Here is a 26,799-nt window from a genome sequence, read left to right as displayed (position 1 = left end):
CTATGGATTAGAATTACAATGGCTGCAGGTTGAAAGACATGTCCACTGGAACAGGATGAGAGATATATACAATGTTGCAGTCCTGGAACAGAGTGTGCCATGAAAGACAGGATGGTGACGGAAGGGAGTCCTGGACCAAGGGAGCTGCCTGACACAGCAATTTAATTGGTTCCTGACAAGGTGACTAGGGTTTTGTGTGGTAGCAGTGCAGCAAATAGCTCCTTGCCTGAAAGGAGGAGCTTTAGATCTAAAGATCTAAAACCTCTCTCTCCTGTGTGTGGAAGATCCCAGTAATTCTACAATAAGCTAGCTGGCTTTTCTTCTCAGACCTCTATAACCTGCTCTCTCTCTGAAAAGCCCTGTTGAGAGGCAAAGGGGAAAAATCACTGTTAGAGCCATTGAAAGGCAAGTGCTCAACCAGTGAACTAAATATTGACAGTGCTGGGAGACCATCTCGTGTCATCAACAAGAACGGAAAGGAACTTGGAAGACACCGATCAAGATCAACCCATCAAATCTTGTACTCTGGAATTGGTGCTATTGAACTGTTTTATCCCACCCTTAAAATCCCTGGTGTGTGTGTGTGTGTGTAGGGATTTAAGAAGGGGTAGAGGTTTAAGTTATAGTGTTAGAAATTAGCAGCTCATATTTCTTTCTTTTGCCACTGGTTAATGAGTTTGTTCAATAAACAGTCATTTACTTATTAAGTTTACAAACCTGGTGCTTGTATTCTGTTAACCTAAATTATACAGTTTGGTAGAATTGGGGCAATCTGGTGGTTTGGTCAAACTTTTCACATTTGTCGCGGCTCGGGGAACAGTGGGGTTTGATATTACGGTGCACTAATTCCCAGTGGGCCATGACAATGGTCACACACTATCTGGACGTTCATTGAGTGGAATCTCTTCCTGTTGACGAAGGCACCCGGCTGACCTGCTGGCACCTTGATGGCCACATGGCCACAGTTGATTGCAGCCTGGATGCGGGGGAACCCAGCAATCGCTGCAAAGCCTCTGGCTTGCTCAGCCTGGCTGGCCTAATCTGTATAGGAATGAATAAATGTCATTTCCCACTTGAACAGAGCTTCTGTCACCAGCTTAACGCAACTGTGGACATCTGATTGGGACACTCCACAAAGATCCCCCACTGACCCCTGGAAAGAGCCGGAGGCATAGAATTTGAGGGCCACTGTGACCTTCAGAGCCACTGGCATGGGATGTCCATCCACACAGCCGGAACTGATCTCAGGCCCAATCATCTGACAAATGAAGGTCACAATCTCCCTGGTGGGCAGAGACTCCTTCGGCATTGCACTTCGGACATATCGAGGTAGCTGCATTGCTGCCCGTAAACCCTGGCAGCAGGATAGTGGTGTCTTCTGTGGCACCTTCTGCCTTGGACTATCTGCTGGCCCTGCGCCCCTTGTGCCTGCACCTCTCCTCCCAAAGGTCGCTCCCCTGGAAGCGGCATTGGGACACCTGGCCTCGTTTCCCTTCTGACCCTCTCTTCCTCCTCAGAGAAGGTGCCACCAGCAGGGACCACAATCTCCATTGCCAGGGTCACAGAAGGCTGTCTGATACCTGGAAGGGTCCACACGGTCTGAATCCTCCAGGGGCCTTGAAGACACCAATGAGTCCTGAAATGATCCTGGAAATGCTAAGAATGAAGCTTAGAACAGAGATGAAGCTGTCTAGTTCAAATAAGCAACCGGCAGCAAACTATCTCCTCACTACTCACACTGGCAATGCTGCTGACCCTTTTTATCCCGACCCTTGGATGAGGTTTTGCAAAATGTGGGCTGCCTGCCTGCCCGTGCGATGAGCGCAAAGTCGCACGGGCAACGTAAAATTGGGATCAATTTGGTTTTTAATGGCCTTACGTGGCCTTTTAATTGATGGCAGGCACGGCTCCGACACCTGCGCTTGCCCGCCGACCTGAAGATTGCGTGCGTGCGGAATAACTTTGGGACGCCCGCCCGACATCTTCTCACGCTATTTTACATCTGATCGGGTCAGGCACATGCCTAAAATTCTGCCCAGGGAGACGGATAACCAGAACTTTCCAATTTGCTGGGGCATTAATCAGGTGATATTGTGTTGTTAGACCATTACACGCCTTGCCTGGTTATTCTTTGCATTGCTACTAAGATAGTTCTGGAGGATTGAAAGTTGACCCTTGGATAATATGTTATAAGTAGTGATCATTGCACTTCTTTATGCTCTTCCAATCCTGCTCTGGATGCTTGCTTCCAAGCCTCTCTAGAAAGGCTAGAGTTCATTATGCTAAGAGATAAAAAACCTGTTCTAAATGCAGAAGATAGATTCATCTTCCTTTATCGTAATACTTTACTAAAGTTTTATTTGACTTTTGTGTTTCAGATGGTTTTCATTGACCATCCTCACCTTTCTTTGTTCCAGAAAGTATTGATTCACTTGTCCACATATTTAGGTAAACTTTCTGTGTGACTGAACAAACAACTCTCTTCCGCTTATTTTAAATTCAGAGGATGGGCAGGCAAGGGCAGCGGAATGTCAGATGAGCTGAACTTTATGGAGGGAGGAGGAGGATGGGAGGGCAGCTGGGGAGCATTGAAATAGTTAAGTATGGAGGTGACAATAAAGGACTTGAATAAGGACACTTGCAACAGCTGAGCTAAGGTAGAATGAGAGGTGAGTGATGTTACAGAGGCAGAAGTAAATGGTCTTTGTGGTGGAGAGAATTTTGTGTCGGTTCTCAGCTTGAGGTCAAATAGGACACCAGGGTTGCAAGAAATCAGGTGTGCTGTGAAATGGGCTGCTCATTTGCTATCACCCATTTTGCACTTCCACTGAAAACCAATTTCACCCCAATATATTTTTATAGTATCTATTAAGGATAATTAACACATTGTAGCAAAAAATAATTAATTCAAAACTGCTGTGCGATCCTTTGACATAAGTAATATTCTCAGTGAAAAACAAAAGAAATTTGTACACCTCAGACCAAGTGCAGTACAGGGCATGGCGTAAATTAGTAACCCTATTATCAATCTGTTCAATCTCATCTCGCTCGATCGTGGGACTGTGTCTCACTTTAATATTATCGATACGTTTGGAAATGAAAACTGGCACAACCTTAGGCTTAATACACACTTGGAGAAAATGGATAGATAGCTCACTTGTTCTTAACTTACCTGTAAGCCAAACTATGTTGCTGATGTCCCAAATTTGGTCTTTGTTGTACCTCTGTCTCAGCTATACAAATAGTTATTTGGTAGTACAGAACTTAAGTATTGCTGAAAAAGGAGACATTCTTGTTGAAGCTTTTCATCTTGCACTCATCAGGACAATTCACAGGAATATTAAATGTAAATGGAACAACAATTTATACTGTATGAGAAGAGAGTGTTGATTGGTTCGCAAGTGGACTGATTGGTAGGGGCATTGCCATGGAGAATGCACCAGCTAATGGTGACTGACAGTTAACTCCCAAGCATTGTTTGAAATTGAAACCATGCAGCTTGACTCTGATTGGTCAAGTCATTGTCCTGAGGAATGAACCAGCGAATGGCTGTCACTTATTTTGTTTAGCTGAAACAGGCACAATGTGTGTACATGTTCTTTCTGTCTGCAAAGAACAGGGCTCTGTGTATTAATATATGTAGCTTCCAGTACATGCAAATGCACCACACTGCGAGTCCGACTGGCAATCTTAAATTGGTTTTCAGCATAATTCTTGGTACACTGAGGATTATTTAACAAATGTTTGGACAAGCAAGGCTTCATTCATGGAATAACCAAGAAGAGCCAAGTTAAGAACCTCTGGTGCTACACCAGCATGTCAGAAGTCAAGGTGCACTTCTGATGCAGTATATAATGTAACAACAGCTGCGCAGAATTTTCAATGTGGCTTTTGAATATGATGATGCAATTTCTCTACTGACACATCATGACCTTCTCTGTTGATAAACCTGGCTTTGCCAGAATCTTTACCTCTACACTTATAAAAACAAATTTAACAAGAAAATTAGATTACAGAATATTGACCCACATTGAATACCTCAATGTTTATATTAGATGTTAGAAATATGAAAAATTATATATTCAGCCTAAAGGGTCTTACAAAATCAATCACTTACAACATGCTTCACTATTACTTTTAATGGTTAATTATGGAAGTGTGATATCATAGGCCCTTGGCTCATGTTGATACTGCATCCAGTGCATTAGTAATCAATATATGCTTTGCCACTTCTATTTTATTTGCATTGTGACCTTAACTGCCTTCTGAAGGTAGACGATTCTGTGCATGTGACTGAGAAGTGAGAGATTGATGTATGGTTATGTTCATGTGGTTAGGTATCACTTACACCGGAGATGTCCCTTCCAGCTACCAAAGACAATAGTACAAGCACTTCGAAAAATGTTATTAATGCTGGTCTGAATAGTTTGTGAAATATAATACACTGTGACTTCACCTGCTGTGAAAAATTGACTTGATAGGAGAATCTGACATTCCTATGAAGGGGAACATTGAGTGTAGTTTTTCTTTCTAATTTTCGGTGTCTACCTAATGGTTTTGTTGCTAGGCTTAAATTGGCAACTCTATAACTTTAAGATTTAAGATGAGATGGCAGAGATGGAGATAATATGGTTCAGGAGAAAATGTCCAGCAACAAGGGTGACAAGTGTTCTATGCAGCTACCTCTTACCTAAACAAATATACACCTCTCATAATTTACTGGTTAATCATCTCTCACTTGAGAAGCCAAGGATCAGATACACCTTTTGCTGTCTAGATACCAGAATGAAAATTCTCCTTATCTGATTGTTTGCAGATATCCTACATTCAGCACGTTTAAAATGTTTACATTGCACAAGTTATTCAAACAAAACACCTCAGGTGGTTAGAAAAAGCTTTGCCATCAGAATGAAGATAAAGATATGGATATTGAGTAGTTCTATCCAGTTGAACTGTGTCCTCTGGTGCCTGACGAGGCAGCAGTGTTAATAATGGGTATGGACAAACTGTGGCCCGAACTGTTGAACAGAAAACAGCAGGAAGCCAGAATAAAATAGCCAAAAGACAAACTTTGGCATTTGGTAATGTTTAGTGCATAAAGCAATGAAACTGATTAATGACTAGTATTGCAAAGTATTTCAACTGCAAAACATTACCAAAACATCCTGTCCTGAATATCAGCAAATATAGTTTCTGGTGTACAGAGAAAAATTCAGACAATACATATGTGAGACAGAAACAAAAACAACAGCCTACTGGTGAGTCATGGAGCAGTAGGACAATGGTTCACATGTACTATTTTGGGCCATCAGGAGGAGCTGCTGAATGAAGACATGCTGTTTCTCTAGAGAAAAAAGGACAAAATCAAAGTAAGAACCAGCATGTGTCTTCCTCACGCCACCTTCTAATATCCAGCTATAAACCTGGACTGGCAGAGACCATGAGCAGCTTGTTCGACTTCCTAGGTAAGAAATTGCAGACTGCAAGGAAACCTAAAAATGGCTAAAAAGTAAATACAACATTTGAAATAAAACGACATTTAAACACTTTTGATATTCAAAGATCCCATGGCACTATTTTAAAGAAGGGCAGAGGTGTTATCCCCAGTATCCTGGCCAATAGTCATCTCTCAATTAACATCACAAAAACAGATACTCTGGTCATTATCACATTGCTGTTTGTGGGAACTTGCTATGCGCATTTTGGCTGCTGCATTTCCTACATATTACAAGAGTCCACACTTCAAAAGCACTACACTGGTTGTAAAGTGCGGGTCATTCATTGGTCATGAAAGGTGCTATACAAATGCAAGTCTTTATTTCTTTAAGTAATGGCAGATACAGACAGTGAATTTGCAGAAATCTTTTTAGTTTACAGCTTCCAAGCTGATTTGAACCCAGACTGATAGAGGTTAGATTATGATAATATGAATGTTGCCAAAGCATGCTTCTCATCAGAATTGGATTATCATTACAGCCCAGTTGAAACACTTATATATGTCTGCATCTTTCTTGTTTTCAGTAGATTAGGCAGACTGGCATTCTGGCACATGCAGTTCTCAATATGCCTAATTGACAAGAATATTAGCGATAAGAAAAAGTGGCATTTCATTCATCTTGCCGGAAGGAAGTATGTCAAAATTTGGCCAAAGTCGAATTTTTGTCGGGTTCTGTTTGAATGATGATCTGGGGGGGAATTGAACTGCCAAAATACATCCCCCTCTTCAAATCATGATCATATTTTAGGACTAAAATCAGTTTACATGTTTTACTGTGTCATTTGTGCAATAAAATTGTTGGATGTTATACCACTTTAATACCGACCAAGAAACTTACAGCACAGAAGAGGTCATTTGCTGCACCGTGCATTGAATGAGCAACCAATTAGTGCCACTCCCCTGCTCTTTCAACCTAGCCCTATCTAAAATAAAATTCTTATAAGAATACACATTCAAGAACAAAGTAAAGGACAATCAAGCCATTTTAAAGGACCTTATCTTTGTGAAAGGTAGCAAACATTTTTGGGAAGATTGAAAAGTAATGAGAACAATGCATCGTTTTAATAGTATAACTTCCCACCATGATGCATTTTACCTCAACCTACCTCATTGTTTCACACATTCATAAACAAATTCAAAATGTTGCCAGCTTTTTTTTTCATGGTGACATCTTGATTGTTTTCAGTAAGGCAGCTGTCATACAACATGTACAACACACCTGAGATGAACATGTGCCAAACCACTGGATTGACCATTATACTGTCCTTCTGCTCAACTAGGTTTGGCAATTTAAAAACGATTCCCACCTTTGTGAATTTGTGCTGATGTGTTGCTATATGCCCGAATGTTGGTGCACATACCCTAACTAAATTACATACCATACCAAGCGGTAAAATTTTGCAGCAAAAGCGGAGATAACCATAATCATGTCCCAGCAGTAAATGAAGTGTGCAACAACAACTTGCATCCACATAGTGCCTTTAATATAGCGAAAGTATTTCACGGGACTGTTAACAAACAAAATTTGGCACCAAGTCACATAAGGAGATAGTGGGACAGGCGACCAAAAACCTGGTCAAGAAAGTAGGTCTTAAGGAGAAGCGAAGCGGATAGACTTGGGGGGCGGAATTCCAGAGTCGAGCGCCTAGGGCCACACAGTGATAGGGCGATTAAAATGAGGGATGTGCATTGATGGGACGTGGTTTCAACTTCGCACTTACACCAAACTGTTGGAATGTAAATCAGGTGTCAAAATCTGAACTGGCTCCAAAGTGAAGCAGGGTGCTTCGGTTTGCTCTGGTGTCAGGTTAGTCCCACACTAAACTACAGATCACCTTTCCACTATAACAGCAGTGCCAGTACATAGTGATAGCGCGAATGCCCTTAGGAAAACACCTCTCAGGTGTTGGCCACTGATTTCAGAGCACCTGATATAACCTCGTATCATGGCTTCCACTGTTCTGCTCTGAATACCGGCTGGCTTGAAGTTAACCTGCAGTTCGCACACACCTGAGCTTCAATGCATTCCGAAGCCAGGTCGGCAATTTTAACTCCTGAACTGCATTTCGCTTTTGTGCCAAACTGGCATGAGAATCATCAATATAAAAGCTGTAGCAGCCTAATTTGCTCAAGAAAGCGAAAGTAACCACACCCCCGCAAAAAGAAAAAAAATCACCAGTACTTATGAAATTTAGAATGCAGTAAGTATCCCAGTACAAATAAATGCATTGGAGAAATTTGCTGTGAGGTCGCTGTGCCCTCATTTACAGCAGTCAAAAACAAAAAGAGACAGTAAAGCTCTGAGGTCGTGAAAGGCTGCATTGAAAAGTCGTTCCTCTTAAAACAATCATCTTAAATGATGGTCACCCGCCCCTCATACGGTCATTTCCATTGAAACGTCTCTCAGCAGCTGTCACTCAAAGATACGATTCTCCTCCAAATGTAACAACTGTATTTCATTCTCGGTGTTAATGAAATAAACCAACAAGTCTTATTTTTTTTTAAACTGTCTGCGATCGTACAGACTATTAAAACGTCTTGTGGGTTCTATCTGCCTGGTTAAAAAGCAGAATTTTGCAGGGGTATTTTTTTTTTTATATATATATTGGTTAATGTAACATGTAACTCTTTTCCCCCCTTTTTCAAGGTGGGTTTTGTTACGAAGCCGATTGAAGGGCTGGGCGGATAGAACATGCTGTTCTTTTATGCCGAATGTATCCAATGCACGTATCCACTAGATGTCGCGCCGCTGCGCTATGTCTGGGCTCAGCTTTCCCCGCAAAGGGCTAAAACACCCTCGACTGCGCACGGTTCGATTCCAGATTCCTGTTTTACCAATCGTATTTCTTATTTGCAACAATTTCACGTTGCAACCTTCTACTTTGCATCTGTAATTAGTTCCTCCCCTCCAACAACCCCCCACCCACCCACCCATCCCACTCTCTGTCTGCGTGATTAATAACTTCCCTTTGAGCTCGGTGCGGTATTCCCTTGGAGCTGTTCCTGTTGTAAATCAGAGTGATTGACAGAGTCAAGCCTTCCTTGAACCCACAGCGCACGATTCCGCCTCTCCGCCAAACAAAACCGTACGGGAGAGGGATAAAATGTACCTTTCGGTGATCCGAACTAACTGCATTAATGCAAATTTATGAACGTCGCAGGGTTCGACGAAACCCCCCGGACTGCACAGCCTTGCAGTGTGCATTGTCCATAGATTTGGGTAATAACGATACCAATTATTTTCGCGCCAAATCGCGGCTCCTCCCTTATGTAAATGAAGGGGTTGGCACAGTTGCTTTTTTTTTTCGGGGGGTCCTTCCAGTTTTTTTTTTCCGGATAATAATATCCAGCACTGCCATCCAAGTTACATTGACAGACTTCTCTGTCTGCTCCGAGGGAATGGTCAGCGTCTAATGCGAAGGCTCTTGACAGCTGGATCTGTTCTAGCAGCGTCCCCAATAGATTTCAGATTCGCGGTGGAGCGTTTGGATTTTTTTCTGGAAACGCGGTGAAAGGTAGGATTTCTTTCTGCTCTCGGTATGATAAAAGGCTGTGTGTAGTAGATTTTAATGTGTGTGTGTGTGTTTATATGCACATACTTGAATGGAAACTGGATTACTCCTCTTTGCATTCATGAGCAATGCAAGAAAATGTAGGTCAAAGCATTTCCTGCAGCAGCGATCCTAACTCGCCCCCCCCTTGGAGGAATCTGCAGATTTACCCTGCACCGAATTGGGCTTTAAATCCTAAACGAGTCGATCTTTCGATTTTGGGGGGGGTGGGTGGATACGTGCATTTTTTTTCGATGTTAACAATGATGATTCGATTTCTTCCAACTGCCCCTTTGCTGTCGGTGGGTGGGTGGAGGGGGGGGGACAGTCTGGCCGTCAAGTAGGTGTTGCTATCGCAAAACACAAAAAAAAAAGAGGCGTTAATCCCACCTCGGGAGCGGCGCTTGTTAAAATCCCAGCACCGGCAGCGCCTATTGTTAAAAAGGCTTGCAAGTCATAGTCAGCTCGGTGAGCTCATCAATACAGAGAGAGAAGGCACAGACAGACCGACCCCTGCGGCACCACTCTGCCCTTGTACATACGGTGCGAAATTCCACCTTCCACATTCAAAATGAGAAACCCACTCCTTTTATTTTTTTTTTCAAATCTCTGGTTGCATTTGGGGGTTTGCAATTGTTAATTGTTTTCAAAAGCCAAGGCGAGGGGGGAGGGGGGCGTTTTCCTTGCCGGTGAAGTGTTTTTGTTTTTATTTTGCTTCTTTCCACCCTCCCCACCCCCCCCCTGCGATTTGGAAACATTGTCTGGCGTTGATGATGAGGAGCACTTAATGTAAGAGGGGGCGATTTCCATGTTGACTTTTCTTAGGGCGATTGTTATGATTTGCTTTGCCTTGGCTCATTGTTGACTTATTGTTTTATTTTTCTCTGTCTCCCTCTCTCTCCCTCTCCCCATTCCAGATCTTTTCCTGTTCACACTTTTTTCTGGCAAAAAGAACAATAAAAAAGGAGATGCCTGGGATCATGTCATCCTGCAGCTCCTCATCGGCCGGCTGCAGCTCCACTTCTACCCCCTCCACCTCCTCCTCCTCCTCTGCCTGCTCCTCCTCCACCTCCTCCACCCGCCCCCCTCTCTGCAAGAACTACGACCTGGAGTACGACTCCTACCAGCCCTACTTCTACCCGGACGACTACGGCCCCGAGGCGGATTTCTACCCACCCAGCGAGGACATCTGGAAGAAGTTCGAGCTGTTGCCCACCCCACCGCTGTCCCCTAGCCGGGCGGGCAGGTGCCGAGGCGGGGAGGGCGAGGACTGGGTGTCTGAGCTGCTGCTGCTAGACGGGGACGGGGTCGGGGATGAGCCCGGCGGGGGTTTGTGCTGCTGCTGCTCCTCCTCCTCCTCCTCCGGTGGTAGCGGCTCTGCCGGTGGTGGTGGTGGCTCCGGCTCCTCCTCTGGCGGCGGTGGTGGTGGCGGTGGCGGGGGGATGATGATGATCAGCGAGGGGATCGGCGGCCGGAGTCACCTGAACGCCATCATCCTGCAGGACTGCATGTGGAGCGGCTTCTCGGCCCGGGAGAAGCTGGAGAAGGTGGTGAGCGAGAAGCTGAGCGCGGCTCAGGCTCAGGTCCAGCAGGGCAAGGCTGCAGCCCCGGGCTCCGGGGCTCATGTTGCTGCTGCTGCTGCTGCTCCGGGCTCCTGCTGCCCTGCAGGGGACACCAGCAGCAGCAGCGGCGGCAGCACCGCCACCCCGACCGGCATCAGCAGCAGATGCACCGCCCTGGGTGCAGAGGGCTCCAGCTCCAGCAGCAGCAGCAGACACCCCGGCCACAGCGAGCTCCGCCACCCCGCCACCCAGTGCGTGGACCCGGCCGTCGTCTTCCCCTTCCCGCTGAACCAAGATGCGGCTTCCTCCCGCGGCGGGGCGGCCGCCGACAGCGCCGCGTCGCTCGGCAGCTCCGGCAACGAGACCCCCAGTGACTCCGGTAAGTGTCCATGAACACACCCCTCCCCTCTCCCCCGGGCTCGGGAAGCCCACCCCACCCGTCTTCTTTCTGCATTGCACTTGTGGGGCTTAAACCTGGTGCCAGATCTTCATGGCAAATGGGAAAGAGCAACATTGCCCTGTGCCACTTGATGTGTAAAATGTTTGACTTGCTTTTAACGGAAACTTATCTAATGCAATGTTTGCGAACTGCAGCTGGACTGTAGACTGCGGTATTTCCGCACAAACACCCAATGCAATTTTTAAAATCCACTTGGGTTCTATTCCTGACCTAATATCTCATGCAGAGACACCAGCGCTGGCAGGCTCTGCAGTACAAAAATAAACGTCTTTCTCCTCGCCCCGCCACCCCAGTTCTCAAAACAAGGTACTAGTCTTGTTATTACCGCTGCTACTCCCCACACACATACTATACTGCCCACCCTGTCAGCTGGTGACTCTCTCTCTCTCTCTCTCTTTTGGAGGGAGGGAGGGGAGAGCACAGGGAATCCAGCAGGACTGCAGATGACAAAGGCTTTAATCCACCAGTGTAATTAAATGGCAGAAATGTTAATGAATACGGATCCATTAAGTGGTGCCACTGGTTTCAGCTGCCACCTTCTTGTGTTAATTTCATCATCAGCCTGTCTGAATTAGGGGTGGTGGGTGGGGGGGGGTACCTCAAAGTGCTGTGGAGTCGACACATGAATCAGTTTTGGATGACCAGACTTGGAATTAAAAATTGAGAGAGTGACCTGACAGCTGCCCAGCAGGCGGCAGTATGCCTCAGTTATCTTTGGTCCAAGACACATTTAATCATCAATTTTTTTTTTATTACTGCTGTTCAAAATGAAAACGATGTGTTCGCCTTTTCTGGGAGCAAATGCAGCAACGTTTTCCTTCAGGTTAATTTTTTTGATTAATGATTTCATTTCAACACCGAGTTGGTGGGAAAAGACGCTTTTGTTTTTTTTTTAATATAAATATGTAAAGTATTTCCTTCCTGGAGATTGTCCTTTGAATAAATGTGCCCTTGGCTATTGATTGCTGCAGAGAAAAGCTGCCAGATGTGATAGTTGCAGAACCTGGGCACCTTTGTACTGAGATAGCCCCATTAATCAAGAGTAATCTCAGAAGGCGATGAGGAATGGAGTTCTTGGAATTCCACAGCATGGCTTTGAAATTCTGAAGCTCCATAAACATGCAATCAGCAAACGTAACCCCTGAGAGTTTTACTTAACCTGGGGATTTAGCATTTGAAAGTAGTAGCAGATTTAAAGAAAAGTGAAGGGTAGATAGGAGGGGGCCACCCTATAGCAAGTCCACAGGCATTGCCTTTTCCTAGAAGCTTATCTCGGAAAACTGGTGCATCACTAAGAACAATGAGAATGTTCTCCTATGCCACCTTCTAATCATTAATTAACAATCTGTATTTGTGGTCCTGAAACCTTTGTGGTTAAGTAAGTGTGTATCATGTAGCCTCACAGACATCATGTGTGAAAAAGTTTAATTAATTTGCATCTGTTTAAAAGTTGCTGATATTAACTGATCTTCGTGTTCTGATTTAGGATTCATCCAGCAATGAAGCAAAAACACTTAGCATTTCCAAACCTAAAGGCCCACACAATTCAAATTCAAATCAGCGATCAAGAAATAAAAGCAGAAATAAAGCTGAACTGCTTGGACTTCAAGGGCCAGATGGTCCTGGCTCAAGGGCTGTATATGCAGTTTGGATATCCCTAATCTATATTAATTATTTATTAGAGAAAGCCCAAATCTATTTATGTTGCAGGATAGGAATGATTGCAGGCTTTCTATGTTTAGTAATAGTTGTTTATATTAGTGGTTTGCCAGCCGGCAAAATTGGCTCACATTATGGAATGATAAAAAAAAATAAATGGGCCTGCTTTTATATGTCCTTGAACTTCATGATCTACTGTTAGTGGAGTTTATTATTTTTTAACAAATAGCCCATTAAAATGATTATGGTGAGTATTGCTGATGCACTAGGGCAAAACTACACATGCTTCTGCTTACAGCTTTCTGACAGCTCTGGCTTGTCCAGTGCTTCTTCCCAACAGCTGTCTACTGAATACTTGGCTCTAGGAAATGAAAGTGCTTTGTCCTGTCATCCAGAGCAAGATCATGAATTAGCCTCTGGTTCCTGCAGTAATTGTTCGAGGCAGATCTCTTTATTGCTGTACGGGATGTGGAATGTGAATCAGCAATGATGATTAATGTGTTAATACAATGGTTTTGATCTGTGTTGATCCCCATGTTCCTCCTTCATGTTGCTGTGTTTTTACAGACAGTTCAGTCACGGCCTTCTATCTTAAATAGCAGACTATTTGACTGCAATGACAGAAATTCTTTCACAGAATACACAACTGAAACAACAGTTCCTAGATCTAATTGCGTATATAAAATTGTTTTTTATATATATATTGATTTTAAAAGTTTCTAAATGTTATGAAGCTTTCCAAAGCAAAAGCAGAAGTTGGGGAAGAGTTGGAGTTATAGGTGTAATTAATAAATATTCTTTATTTTCCTTTCATTCCTGTCAATTTCTTCCCCTCATAAAAATTACATTTTCTGTCTTTCAATATTTGAACGAAAAAAATCCTATTTTTCTAACTGGATAAATGCTCCCAAGTTTTATAGCTGTGTGAGATTGTGTTGTAGTGCACTTCCTGTGTGTGATGGAATCCCACCAGTTATGCAGAGGAGAAAGTATTGGTCACCGACAGTTATAGGAAAGAGAAGCTCTGATTGTGGCATTTGTAATCTGCCAATAGTTGATTGCCTTTTCCTCATTACATGGACAGGCCCTATATTCTTGATTAAAAGGGGCTTCCCTTCTGTGCCATTTTTATCATATTGAGCTTCTATATATGTTTTCCTAAGGCTTCACTTTGTTATCTTACCTGTGTTGTTTTCCTGCAGTGTTGTCGGGACACTGAACTGTTCTGTTTCTGACTTTTTCTGCTTTCATGTGTTTACAGAGGAGGATGAGGAGGATGATGAAGAAGAGGAGGAGGAAGAAGATGAGGAAGAGGAAGAAGAGGAGGAGGAAGAGGAAGAAATTGATGTGGTGACAGTTGAGAAACGGCGGTCGTCATCCAACAAGCACGTGACCACCCTGACTGTGACTGTGCGCCCCCACAACTTGAGCTGCGGATCGTCGAAGAACCACAATGCCTCTCTGCTGAAAAGGTGTGCCCCGATACACCAGCAGCACAACTATGCTGCACCGTCGCCCTACACAGAGTGCGATGAGATGCCGCCTCTGAAGAAAGTGAAAAGCGAGCCAGCGCGCCTCGCCAACAAGCAAGTGGCGCCTTCTAGATCCAAGAGCGTGAGCCCCCGTGGATCTGACTCCGAAGACAATGAGCGGCGGCGCACTCACAACATTCTCGAGCGCCAGCGGCGGAACGACCTGCGCTCCAGCTTTCTTACCTTACGGGACCAAATACCAGAACTTGTGAAAAACGACAAGGCGGCAAAAGTCATCATTCTGAAAAAGGCCACTGAATACGTGCGGGCTCTCCAGTCAGAAGAGCAGAAACTGTTGTCGGAAAAGGAGAAATTGAAAGCCAAGCAACAGCTGCTGGTAAAGAGACTGGAGGAAATAAGGACTCGCTAGGTTAAGGCTGCCCCAACTGGTTGAATGCCACTTTTGCACATTTTAGACGTCAAGAATGTTTCGGAATTTTTTTCTGGTTTTCAATCCAGCCGCATTTAAACATGGACAAAATACCTCTAAAGCCTTAGAGGTACATATGTGTGTGAATGGAGATCATTTTTGAGAGGGCTTAATGATTGCCTATTTCAAAACCTATGTAAATACCAGTTTAACAATCGCCTTTTTCATGTGATCGTCTGGGTTAAGAAAAATAAGCCACAGCCTATGCTGCCGTTTTTTGGACTGGAATTTTATACAGAATAATACCTCAACGTTTGAGGAGCATGAAATTTTCCTATAAAGACTTCTTGTTAATCCTTGTTATGTACTGTACTAATTCTTACACTGCCTGTATCCTTAGTGTGATGCTGATACATGACTAAATTTGATACCTATATTTTCGTATGAAAATGAGTTGTGAAAGGTTTGAGTAGATATTACTTTATCACTTTTTTGACTAAAATTTCTTTTGTACAGAAATTACTATATATGCCTTTACCTAGCCTCTCTCTGTTTGTGTTGCTGTTGGGTTCATAGAACTGGGTAATTGGCTGAGTTATGTGTTTTTCATGATGTACATATAGTGCTGCAACTTATAGCACTTTTGAAATACCTCAAGTTTATGAAAATAAATCCTATGAAACTAACTACCTCTTGTGATGGTGTTTGAAGCTGAAGTACCTCCAAAATACATTTGGTGATTTTGACAAACTAATTGTACAATTCTATTTGTCATCCAAAACAAGTCTTTTGTGTCAATGCTCTTCTGTTTAGTTGTGTGAAAGATTTCATTACTGGAAGTGATTGATCAACCTCTGGTATGTGCAGTATTTGAAAATGACATTGGCATCTACTCCAAATTGGTGGAATGAGTGAGAATGCAATCAAGAGCTGGGAAGAGTGCCTGCCACACCTAATTTGTGAATGCTGCCTGTGCTTGAAAATTTTACTTGTTTGGCAGAATGAGACTATGTCAGGAAGAGTGTGCTTTAGGAAGCAAAGTTTTAAAAAAAATTGGATAGGCATGTATTATGGTTGTGAACATATTTGATTTCCCTATCTCTTGGCCAGAGTACGAGATCAGAGATGTTTAAGAGACTCCAAATTGAGCTATAAATTACCTGCTTGCATTTCGGAGAAAAGCAAATCTTTTACAGCAACTTGTACTCACTGAACCATGCACCAGCCAGCCAATTTGTGTGAAAACATTGTTATCAGGGCTCAGGTCATTAGTGCAGTTGTTATTGATCACAAATGTGTATAATAGTAGCAATTATTATGGTACATTGGCATAAATGGATTGGGGGAAGGGTGCTAAATGGCTGCTCTTAAACATCCCTATAATCTATTGCTTATGACTTATAGTGAAAGTGTTTTTCTGTTTGACCACAGTCATTTTAAGGAAGTTGAATTTATTGCATTTCCTGCTTTATATCAATAGTTGCACAAGTTTTGAATGGACTAATGCTAACGCTCATTTTCAGTAACTATCTTGCACTTCCTGAAAAGCAGACACATGCAAATCGCAAGAGCAAATTAGAACTGGCATGAGGAGGAACTCTACAGCATTCATCAGGCTGCTTTAGATTAGGATTGTGCACAACTACCGTAATGTACCCTTTATTTCACACAACCTGTGTAAGATTATGCCCTATAGTATTACAGCTTATCACCTGATATTAACTTTTAAATAACCATACAGCCCATGTGTGTCCTCAGTATGATTTCCTACAGTCATCGAGTTAGCTGGTGTAAGACAGAATGATACCACAACTCATGAAAAATCTGCCTGGTTTCCTGCTCCCGATCATTGTGGAAAACATACACATATATGCATTTTAGGGAAAGATAGGATGGGGCTTGCCTGTGATGCCTCCCAGAATCAAATAGATATGACACTTGCTGCCAAGGCTCACACACGATGACTGAACAATGTATTGGAGGGCTTGAACCCAGCCTGAGACAACAACCTTAGGAGAAGTGGAAAGGGGAGCAAAAGGAAAAGTTGACACAAACCTGCAAATCAGCATCTAACGTTTGCTCTTGAGAAAACCTGTAGCTAGAAGTCTTTAACGAATCAAACAGGAGCAATTAGGTTGATGGTCTTTCCTCCTGTTTGCTGTTAAGATTACATAATTGGCCACAAAAATATGCAATATTGACTTGTCTCCCTCATTGACCAAATATTATAGGAAGTCACAGTTGCCTGTGAAATGACTTAAGTTTTGAACACATGATAAAAAACCTTCAACTCACTCATCTGGGCACTGAGCCTGTGGGCAGAATCTTAATGCGTTTGGTGAAACGTGGGACCGTTTTCATATCCCAAATGTGACCTCCAGATCAGTGGGTAACTTGGCTGATCTTTGCCAGAGCCAGTCAATGACGAGCCAGCCTTGGGGCACCCTGACCAGGGGACAGGTGGAATGACAGCCATTTTTTCGGAGGAAGGATTTCTTTATAAAGGACCATGACATGTTTCAGAAAAGCTCATCAGCACTTGCATTTTTGATGCTGCAATGCCCACACAATTGGAGAGGAGACCTGGATCGCCCACTCTTACGCGGATCTCCGGCTGGGTGGCTGCATTGAGGTGAGCTCCAAAGGAGGAGAAGGGTGAACAACCCCTCCAACCAAGCAGGTATGGACGGAAGTGACTGAGGAAGTCAGCAGCAGCTGTGTGCCCCTCCAACCCTGAAGACAGTGCAGAGGATCCAAGACATTAGGAGGACATAACAATCTCAGGTGCCAATCTACACACTTCAACTTGCCCAACGTTCTGCTGCATAGCACTAATAAGGCCAACGCACCTTGCTGCTCCGTTCATTATTCTCTATCCAGGCACCTGACATTCCTATCTGAACAGTCAGGACTCACACTCACTGTCATCCTATTGCTCGCTTGTACCCACGCTTCACTGTCACCCTGCGTAAATGGCGTTCTCCCTCCTCTGCACACAAGCCATTAATGAGCACTCAAACCTTGCTGATTTTCTCTCTCTGCAAGAAAAGAGAGCACACAGACTGGCAAGAGGCCAAGAGGGATGTGGGCCTCCAGTGATTACCATCTTGTTGATTATTGGCAATATGTGCCCTCCTGGTCCACTGGGAAGGAGGTCTTGTTCCAGGAGGCGGCGGATGTCAGCAGTGACCTGCCATGAGAGTCTGAACCTCCCGAGGCACTGCTGGCACCTGGGAAGGATGTAATTGCACTAGAGAGGGCACAGAGGAGATATATGAGGATGTTGCCAGGACTGGAAAATTGCAGCTATGAGGAAAGATTGGATAGGCTGGGATTGTTCTCCTTGGAACAGAGGAGGCCGAGGGGATATTTGATTAAGATGTACAAAATTGTGAGGGGCCTGGATAGAGTGGGTGGAAAAGACCTATTTAGCAGAGAGGTCAGTAACTAGGAAGCATAGATTTAAAGTGATTGGTAGTAGGATTAGAGGAAGGCGAGGAAAAATCGGGATTTGGGGTCTGGAACTCACTGCCTTGAAAGGGTAGTAGAGGCAGAAACCCTCATTTAAAAGGTGTCTGGACATGCACCTGAAGTGCCATCATCTCCAGGGCTACAAACCAAATGCTGGAAAGTGGGATTAGGCTGGGTAGCTCATTTCCCGGCCGGTGCAGACACTAAGGGCCAAGAGGCCTCTTTCTGTGATGCAAACTTTCTATGTTTCTATGGTACTCAGCCAGGTATACGGAGCTGATTCTCTGCCTGGAGACCCTGCTCAATGCAGGGTCTCGTCTCCTTCCAGCTGGATCTTGGTGTCCATTCCCTCTGCCCTGTGGAGGGGGATGCGGTTGAGGAAAAGGCAGAAGGTGCCACTGCTGGTTTGGTTCCTGCTCTGCTCCCTAGCTACTGATTTCATCCCCCTCCCTGGTAACAACCTGAGGTTAAGCCACGTGACCCCAAGATGAGCTTCTGACCTCATTAGTGCCATCACTAAAACCGCTTATTTCCACCTCTGTAACATCATTCGACTTCGCCCCTGCCTCAGCTCATCTGCTGCTGAAACCCTCATTCATGCCTTTGTTACCTCTAGTCTATATTATTCAAATATCCTCCCGGCTGGTCACCCACATTCTACCCTCCGTAACCTTGAGATCATCCAAAAACTCTGCTGTCCGTGTCTTAATTCGCAGCAAGTCCTGTCCGCCTATCGCCCCTGTGCACGCTGATCCCCACTGGCTCCAAGTCAAGCAATGTTTTTATTTTAAAATTCTGATCCTTGTTTCCTAATCCCTCCATGGTTTTGCCTTCCCGATCTCTGTAATCCCCTCCAGCCCCACAACCCTCCAAGATGTCTGCAGTCCTCTAATTCTAGCCTCTTTGTGCACCCTCAATTTTTAACTGCTGCACTATTGGTGGTCGAGCCTCCAGTTGCCTCTGCCCCAAGCTCTGGAATGCCCTTCCTACATCTCTCTGCCTCTCTACCTCACTTTTCTCCATTAAGACGCTCTTTAAAAGTTACCTCTTTGACTAAACATTTGGTCATCTGACCTAATATCACATTACCTGGCTCAGTGTCATACTTTGTTTTATAATGCTGCTGTGAAGCAACTTGGAACATTTCATTGCATTTAAGGCGCTATATAAATACAAATTGTTGCTGCTGCCTTTGGGGGTGTTGATGTTGGCAAGTCCCTCTGCATGACCCGAAGTGGAGATGGAGGGTGGATTTGTATAAGCTGCTCCCATGCTGTGGGGAAATGCTGGCAGCAGGGAAGCCCAGCTGAAGGTGTGAAGTGCTGGACAGGTGAAGAACCTTCCAAGAAGGTGGCAATCAACCGTCAACCAGTAAAAGCATTCTGAGGGAAGAAGTGCTTTGAACAGCAGGCCCCTCACCTGGCCATGGCTAGAGCTCTTCAGTGTACCTGAGCATAACCTTCCCAGCTTGTCGGTTTCATTGAGAAAGTTCTTTCCACTGTGCACATCCCTTTCCGGCCTACTGGTTAGGACCACAACTTGAGACCGCTGGGCTGTTAGCAAAGGGGGAATCCATGCACAAAATGGCTTTTAGTTACCTTCATAAGTACTTCCCACCTCAGCCACAAGGCTTTCGGACTTCACTACCAACTTGCCCCTGGGAAAGACAGAAGGTGGTGGCAACAGGTCAGTTTAGCGACCTGATGGCAATTTTTGTAGTTTTCCTTGTAACCTCTCCTCCTTCTCCTCCCCCACCACACCACCCCTCCCCATTGCCCCCAAAGCTACCTCTCCCAGACCTGGGAAGATTCCATCCAAAATAACTGCTTCTCAAATATCTCCTGTCTGCTAGTAAGGAAAATTTATTTAAAATCATCTTCAAGTTCATCTTATGGTGAACTGCTTCTGAAGGTTTTGTAGTGCCATTAACGTGAAGTCGTGCATCTAATATGCACACAAACTCGGGGGCAAGTTGGTATAGATCAAGAAGGTCCATCTATGGTCCCCGTTGATGTCTCTCGATATGTTGGGGGACTACAATTAGCCTCAACATTGCTTGGCGTAGGGGAAAAAAAAAAGAGGCTCGGATTCCTGCTCATTGTCCATTCACCTGTGTTTAGTTTTGAATGTGTTTTGAGTCAGTTCTGGGGTTTTACTTGGAGCTGGTGTACTTGGTCACCGTGCACAACTACAGCAGTCCTATAACTGATCTGAGGGTTTCAGATGAATTATATTACAAGATGCTGATATCCAAGCATCCTTCTACAACACCACTGACTTCAAGGAGTCACTGTTAGCAAAGAATTTGAGAAGTTTTGTCTGTCTGAGCTATTACGACATTTACGCAACACAGAGATACTATCTCCCGGGGCAACTTCCTTTTTTTTTACGGGCCCCAATAACAGCAGATGGCAGGACAAATGGTGTTAAAGGAAGAATGCTGTTCGTGAGTTTAAAGTACCTTAACAGCAGATGGTTCGGAGACAGAAAGTTGCTAAAGACACAAATGACCTTGCCCACAATTTAAAGAACTTTTGTTTATATTGAGGCAAGAAACAACAAGGTCCCACAAAGCAGTTGTTGCTCTTAAGTTGTTTGTATGCTGGTGTTGTTTTGGTTTGGATCCTAGGATTCCTACATCTGTTAGCCTGGTTCTGGTATTTCCACTGTTGAGGCTGGTTCCTTATCCTATGGAATACTGGATCCACAGCATACTGCTAGATTAAAAAAGCTAGCAGTATGAGTCCAGGGAGCCTGCGAACTGGCTCCTGGAATCTGAACTAAAACAGCTCCAGTATAAAACCAGCTTCAGTGCAATTCTGACTAAGGGTTGATGTATTGCTACAGCATGCCTGAAAATGTCTCAGATCCCAGCAGAAAACAGAATGAGAAAGGGGTAAAGGCTTGTTATGCCAGGTATCCATACCTTCTTGTGCCCTGAAATTTCCTGTGGGGACTGATATAGTTGCATCCACAGTAGGGATAAGCAGTATAAATAAAAGCAAAATGCTGTGGATGCTGGAAATCTGAAATAAAAACAGAAAATGCTGGAAAAACCCAGCAGGTCTGGCAGCATCTGTGGAGAGAGAAACAGAGTTAATGTTTTGAGTCCAATATGACTCTTCTTCAGGGCTAAAGAGAGATAGAAATTTATACTGTTTAAGAGAGGGTGGAGCAAAATAGAAGGTCAGGGGTAGGTGGGGGCTAAGGAGAGATTTGACAAAGATGTCATGGATAGAAGACAAGGAGTGTTAATTTTTTTGTTCATGGGATGTGGGCATCACTGGCTAGGCCAGCATTTATTGCCCATCCCTAATTGCCCTTGTTCGGAGGGCATTTAAGAGTCAACCACATTGCTGTGGGCCTGGAGTCACATGTAGGCCAGACCAGGTAAGGACAGCAGATTTCCTTTCCTAAAGGGCATTAGTGAACCAGATGGGTTTTTACAACAATCAGCAATGGTTTCATTTCATCATCAGACTTTTAATTGTAGATTTTTATTTAATTCAAAAAGGTGCTGATAGTGACAAAAAGTTGAGATAGCAGAATATTACATGAGGGATAAGCAGGTTCACCCCATGCAAGTGAGTGGGGAGGGGCATATGCAGACCTCCAAGCCTCATTTTCTTCTTGGACCGCTGGACATGAATTCAGCTGAAGAAGCCTTCAGAAAAAGTGGGCCTTAGATCTCGTATCTAGGCTCCTTAGATCAGAGGATTTAAGATGCACTATGATAACCCATACTGGAGTCAAGTACAAGGCAAGAGCTTCCTTTTGCAGGGGACAGGGAGAGGATTGGGTCTGGGGGTCTTTATCCAAAAACAGCCATGCCCTGAAATGAGCATAAAAAGGGGGTTTGTTTTTGCTGTCCTTGGCATTAAATAATAAAACATAAAGGTTTTGAAGTGATGCTGTGTGAATGGTAGCCCAATGCTAATATCCTCTGTTCCAAGGACAAAGACATGTTTTCTATGGATGTGCTTCTTATAACCTATCAGCATGAAAATAGGAGAGGCAGATCAGGAAAATGATTTACGTAATAAGGTTTATCCTTCACTACCTTCAGCACTTTGCCTCACCATCCTTGGCCTCATTCCGTGGAAAGAGACTACTGCTCACTACCGGTGCCTGTGCATCATTGGCATCATCTGAGCAGCAGGGGGAATTGCCACCTCTGCTGCCCACGCACCATGTTACCTGCTCACCGAAAAACGTGCAGAGTGTGGGATTTACTAGTCTACTGCTGGTTCCTATTCAGTGAAAAGAGCTGATAAGACAGCCAGTTCTTTTGAATTAGCAGTAATAGTAGCTTGATGTTCTACCAAAGTTTAAAGAAGTAGAAAAAGATAGGCTTCCCACCTGTCGCCAGTACAAAGCAAAACCAATGTAAGCTGACCTGTTGGAGGCTGTCTCACTTACGTTAACACTGCCAAGATCAGGCTAGCACCAACACTTAAACACTGCACTGTTTGCTGCTGTAAATACTTTCAACTCCTACCGCTCTGTGTGACAGGTGTTTAATTATCTGATGAGTGCAGGTTACTGCATTTTTAAAGAGGCAACAACTTAATGAAAAACTGTTTGGCAAACCTTTTATTTGTTTGTTTGGAAACACTTGACATGATGCATCACAATACACTGTTTTCACGTCACGCTGTCATGATACGTGGCATTTCTCTTCATTTTCTTTTAAAATTACGAAATAGCCAGCCCCCTTTTTAATCTTCTTTAGTCATAATTGGTAGTGGGTCTGTGATCTATTCTGCTTTTCTAAATTACTGGGATCACCTTACTTTGTGCCAGATATTTGTGAAATATCAACAGTATAACTAATTAGCTGTTAAGCCCCTGATTTTGCAAATGTTGCCGACGGAATTCCATTATAAATTAAGAAATATAACTGCAGATGGGTTAAATTTAGCAGCTTTAATCAGATCTTCCAACAGAACAATACAATGGCGTTTATCAAAAGAAAATGCAAAACAACATTGTTTCCTTATCTTGTTTGCAACAAAGATTCCAAATTGTTGTGTGGAATTTATTTTTAAAATTGAAGAAATAAAGCCTTGGAAGTATGACAAGAAGGGAACACATATTTATTCTTTTTAAAGTTAAAAACACATAACCTAAGGGTTTGTGAAAACAATGAGCTGCTCTCGCCGCAGTTTGCTAGCACATTGTTAGGCTCCGTCACCTTGGTAATGGCAGCTGCTGCTGCAGGACAGGAATTGGCTCACTTCCCTCAGTCAGTCGCCTGTCTGTTTGTGTTCATACACGTGATCGGCAAGATAATCACACTCTGCTGTAGCTGGTGCCACGCCAGACCATGTTAATAAAAGGAGCACGAGGATAATGTTTACCAACATCGGCCACATGGCTCCTTCTGTAACTTGCCCCGGCCCATTCTGGAGGGTCATCCGGCACAGTCTGAAGCCTCAGAGAACAGTCATTGCTCTGGCATTGCTGAGGATTCTGAGAAAATTCAACAATTAAACCAGAAATATGGATAACAAGGTATTATGTTTTTTACATCTTATGTGAAAATCTTTTCAGTTACATTCTTTCACATACAGAATACAGATCATACAAGCATATATGTTCAGCTTATTTTTTTGGCTTGAAGAGTAGATTGAAATAACCTTCTTTAAAATAGCAATAGTTACTTACACTGAAGCAGAGCCTTTTGAAATAGGTTTCTCAGAGCCGAAATGTAAACTTTCCTGATTAACCCTTTGAGCATAATGATCGTGTATTGGCAACATTTACTAAACCTGTTTCACAAATCAAATTTAGTGTATTATTCAAAGCACACCTGCAAAAAGAAACATTTGATACCTTTTTTAAGGTAACATGGCAGATTTATTGTTTATTATGGATACTAAAAATTAGTTGTTTGAGTAATTTTAGTTCTTAAAGGGTTCATAATAATCTGTAAGGTAATGCCATTTACTGACATTTTAATTTAAATACATCAAGAAAAATATATTGTGCACCTGTGATATTGTTTCTAACTATTGTTCATTTGTGCTATAGCCTTGAGCTTTGATCATCACCACTTACTGCCTCCTGATGTATAGTTTCTTCTGCACACCTCACTAAGTAGGCTGCTTGTTATTTGGAATTCCAGCTATATCCTATATAATTCAGTATTATACTATTAAATAATTTAATAATGCTATATTTTATATTATATAATAAAAAGAAGCAACTTTTTATTTTTTTTATTCATGGGATATAGCAAAGCCAGCATTTATTGCCCATTCCTAATTGCCCCTGAGAATGTACAGTTTTAAGCACCACCTTAGTTATGTCCAGGACATTTTTCAACTTTAATTCAGTAAACAGCAAGTTATCCACAAGGTAAGGAGAATAAAAGCTGGAACTCCATCCATTTTAAACCTATTGAGAAGCTTAAAAAGTTATCTGAATCCTAACATCATAGGATAGAAACTGATAAGGAAGGTCAGTCAGCCAATCTTAGTTCCACGCAAACAAAGTTTAGCCACAACATTCAGTAGTTTCTTTAAAAAATTGTTGGGATTTTGCCTTCATCACGCTATCAAGAAGTCCATCCCATGTGTTAATGTCTCTTTGTTTGAACAGCTTCCTGGCACCTGTCCTAAGTTTGAATCTGTGCCTTCTGTTTTACTATCACAGCTTAATTAAACAATCCCATGGCAGCACTTGGAGAAGTGCAGGGGAGTTCTCCCAGTGTCCGAGCTAACATTCATCCCTCAATCAACAACTCTAAATCCAGACTATCTGGCCATTTATCTCATGGCTGTCTGAAGAACCTTACTTTCCACATGATCAAATCCCTCCATAGCCTTGTCCTTCCCTATCTCTGTAACCTCCAACAGTCCCAAAGCACTGCTAAAACTGTGTTACTGCAACATTGGTCTCTGTGCATCCCGCAGTTTCTTTGCTCCATCATTGGTAATTCTGCGTTCAGCCACCTAGGCCCTAAGCTCTGGAATCCCCTTCTAAATCTCTCCACCTTACCATCTCTCTCTTCCTTCTTCAAGACACTCAGTAAAAACTCACTCGTTGGCAAAGCTTTTGGTCACCCACACTAAAGTCTCCTTTTTTGGTTTAGTGTCAATTTTTGTTTGATCACACTCCTGTGAAGCACCTCGGGATGTTCCCCTACATTAAAAGCAATATATAAATGCAAGTTGCTGATAATAGTAAATTGGCAGCCTGTTTCACACCCCACTTGATTCTTCTCTGAATCCTAATTTCATTCCTACTCTCTCTGGTGCTGAACAAATGTTAGAAGATGTCATTTAGGCAGCACAATCACTGTATAAGAAGTTGCGGGACCATTTCAGGGCCTAGCATGAGGATGTACAGGAATACTTCAGTCCCAGGCATTTTGCACTGAGACCCAAGGGGCAGCCACCACACTAACTCCTTCCATAGAGCAGTCACCTGGAGAAAGTCATAAGTTAACATTAGAAAGGGTCACACAGTAAAGGGAAACATCGGGAAAAGAAACCACAAAATTGATGTACATGTGACAAAGAGTACGGAAATACATTTACTCCGCCTTCCTTGACTTTTGTCTGGAGAATTTCTTTCAGAATGTGTGGACAATGGTAGTTACAGGTTAAAAAGTAGGAATGGATGGTATTTGAGAAAATGCAGGGTATGATGTTCTTGTGGTTGATAAGGACTCAGCAGAGACATCGATATGATGCAACGAGTGCTGCATTCAAATGCAAAAAAGGGAAAGACTTTTCCACACAGTCAAGAGAATTCTAATTCTACAGCAAGCAGGCACTTACTTTTAAGATGAAAAACTGCAGGAGGGTCTGCACATACATAATTACTTAGAAAAACCTCAAAACCAGCTTCAACCATCCTTCTTAACACCTGCAGAGTATCTTGTCTTCAAATCAACTTTCTGAGAAATATGTACCCATCTAAAGGGTTACAGTTTTCCCAATATAGATTATGCACAGAATCTTCCTGTCAACATACGGGTGTGGGCCCGACACACCGATGCTTAAAATGACATGCAATGTCATCGGGCATGCATCCTGACGTCATCTGGCGTCATTGTGATATTTCGTTCAGCGGATGCGTGGTGGAATCGGCTGCGCGTCCGCCGAAATGTTAAGTGCCTATTACGGCCAGTAAGGGATTAATTAAAGTACTTGAGAATGCTGCCCGTCCAACCTTAAGGTTGGCAGGCAGGCAAAAAGCCCAAGCCGTCTTCACGTTTTTCAGGAAACTTCATCCACGGGTGGGATGAGGTTTCCTGAAACTTTTAAAAAATAAATAAATACATTTTCCCACATTTACAGTCATATGAGGGGACATGTTTCAATAAATTTTTCAATTGATTCTTTAATTATTTTCAAGACCATTCAATCCTCCTGAAGCAGCTCCGTGCCTCAGGGAGATTGCTGCGCTCTTTCGCACATGTGCGTGAGAGAGCGCAGCCCCGGATCTCCCTCCTCCCCCCCCCCCGCCTTAATTGGCCCGCCCGGGTAGAATGGTGGTATGTAGCCAATCGTGGGTGGCAATCGGCTCCACGCCTACCCCCGCCCGCTCCTGCCCAGTCCACCCAACATAGGAAAAATCCAGGCCTATGTATTTTCTCACAGTTACTAAGCTGGAGTTTGAGCTGCAGACACTGCGGGGCATCAGTGACGGGAGAGTTACCTGGATGCTTTGTTCCAGGAGGTAGTC

General features: G+C 43.5%; 1 protein-coding gene across 1 annotated transcript in view; it reads left to right on the top strand.

Annotated features, from left to right (window-relative positions):
- The window catches only part of mycn (MYCN proto-oncogene, bHLH transcription factor), a 48,235-nt gene extending 32,918 nt beyond the window's left edge, over window positions 1-15,317 (top strand). The window contains exons 4-5 of the mRNA XM_078541402.1: window positions 10,001-10,989; window positions 13,991-15,317. Of these exons, the coding sequence (XP_078397528.1) occupies window positions 10,001-10,989; window positions 13,991-14,631 (1,630 nt within the window). The 3' untranslated portion in view covers window positions 14,632-15,317. The remainder of the gene's footprint in view (window positions 1-10,000; window positions 10,990-13,990) is intronic.
- Window positions 15,318-26,799: the final 11,482 nt, after the last annotated feature.

Source organism: Cetorhinus maximus, chromosome 5 (assembly GCF_964194155.1).
Source record: "Cetorhinus maximus chromosome 5, sCetMax3.hap1.1, whole genome shotgun sequence".
In the NCBI taxonomy this organism is placed as follows: domain Eukaryota; kingdom Metazoa; phylum Chordata; class Chondrichthyes; order Lamniformes; family Cetorhinidae; genus Cetorhinus; species Cetorhinus maximus.
Note: the sequence above shows the minus strand (reverse complement) of the source record. Positions and strands in the feature narration are given on the sequence as shown.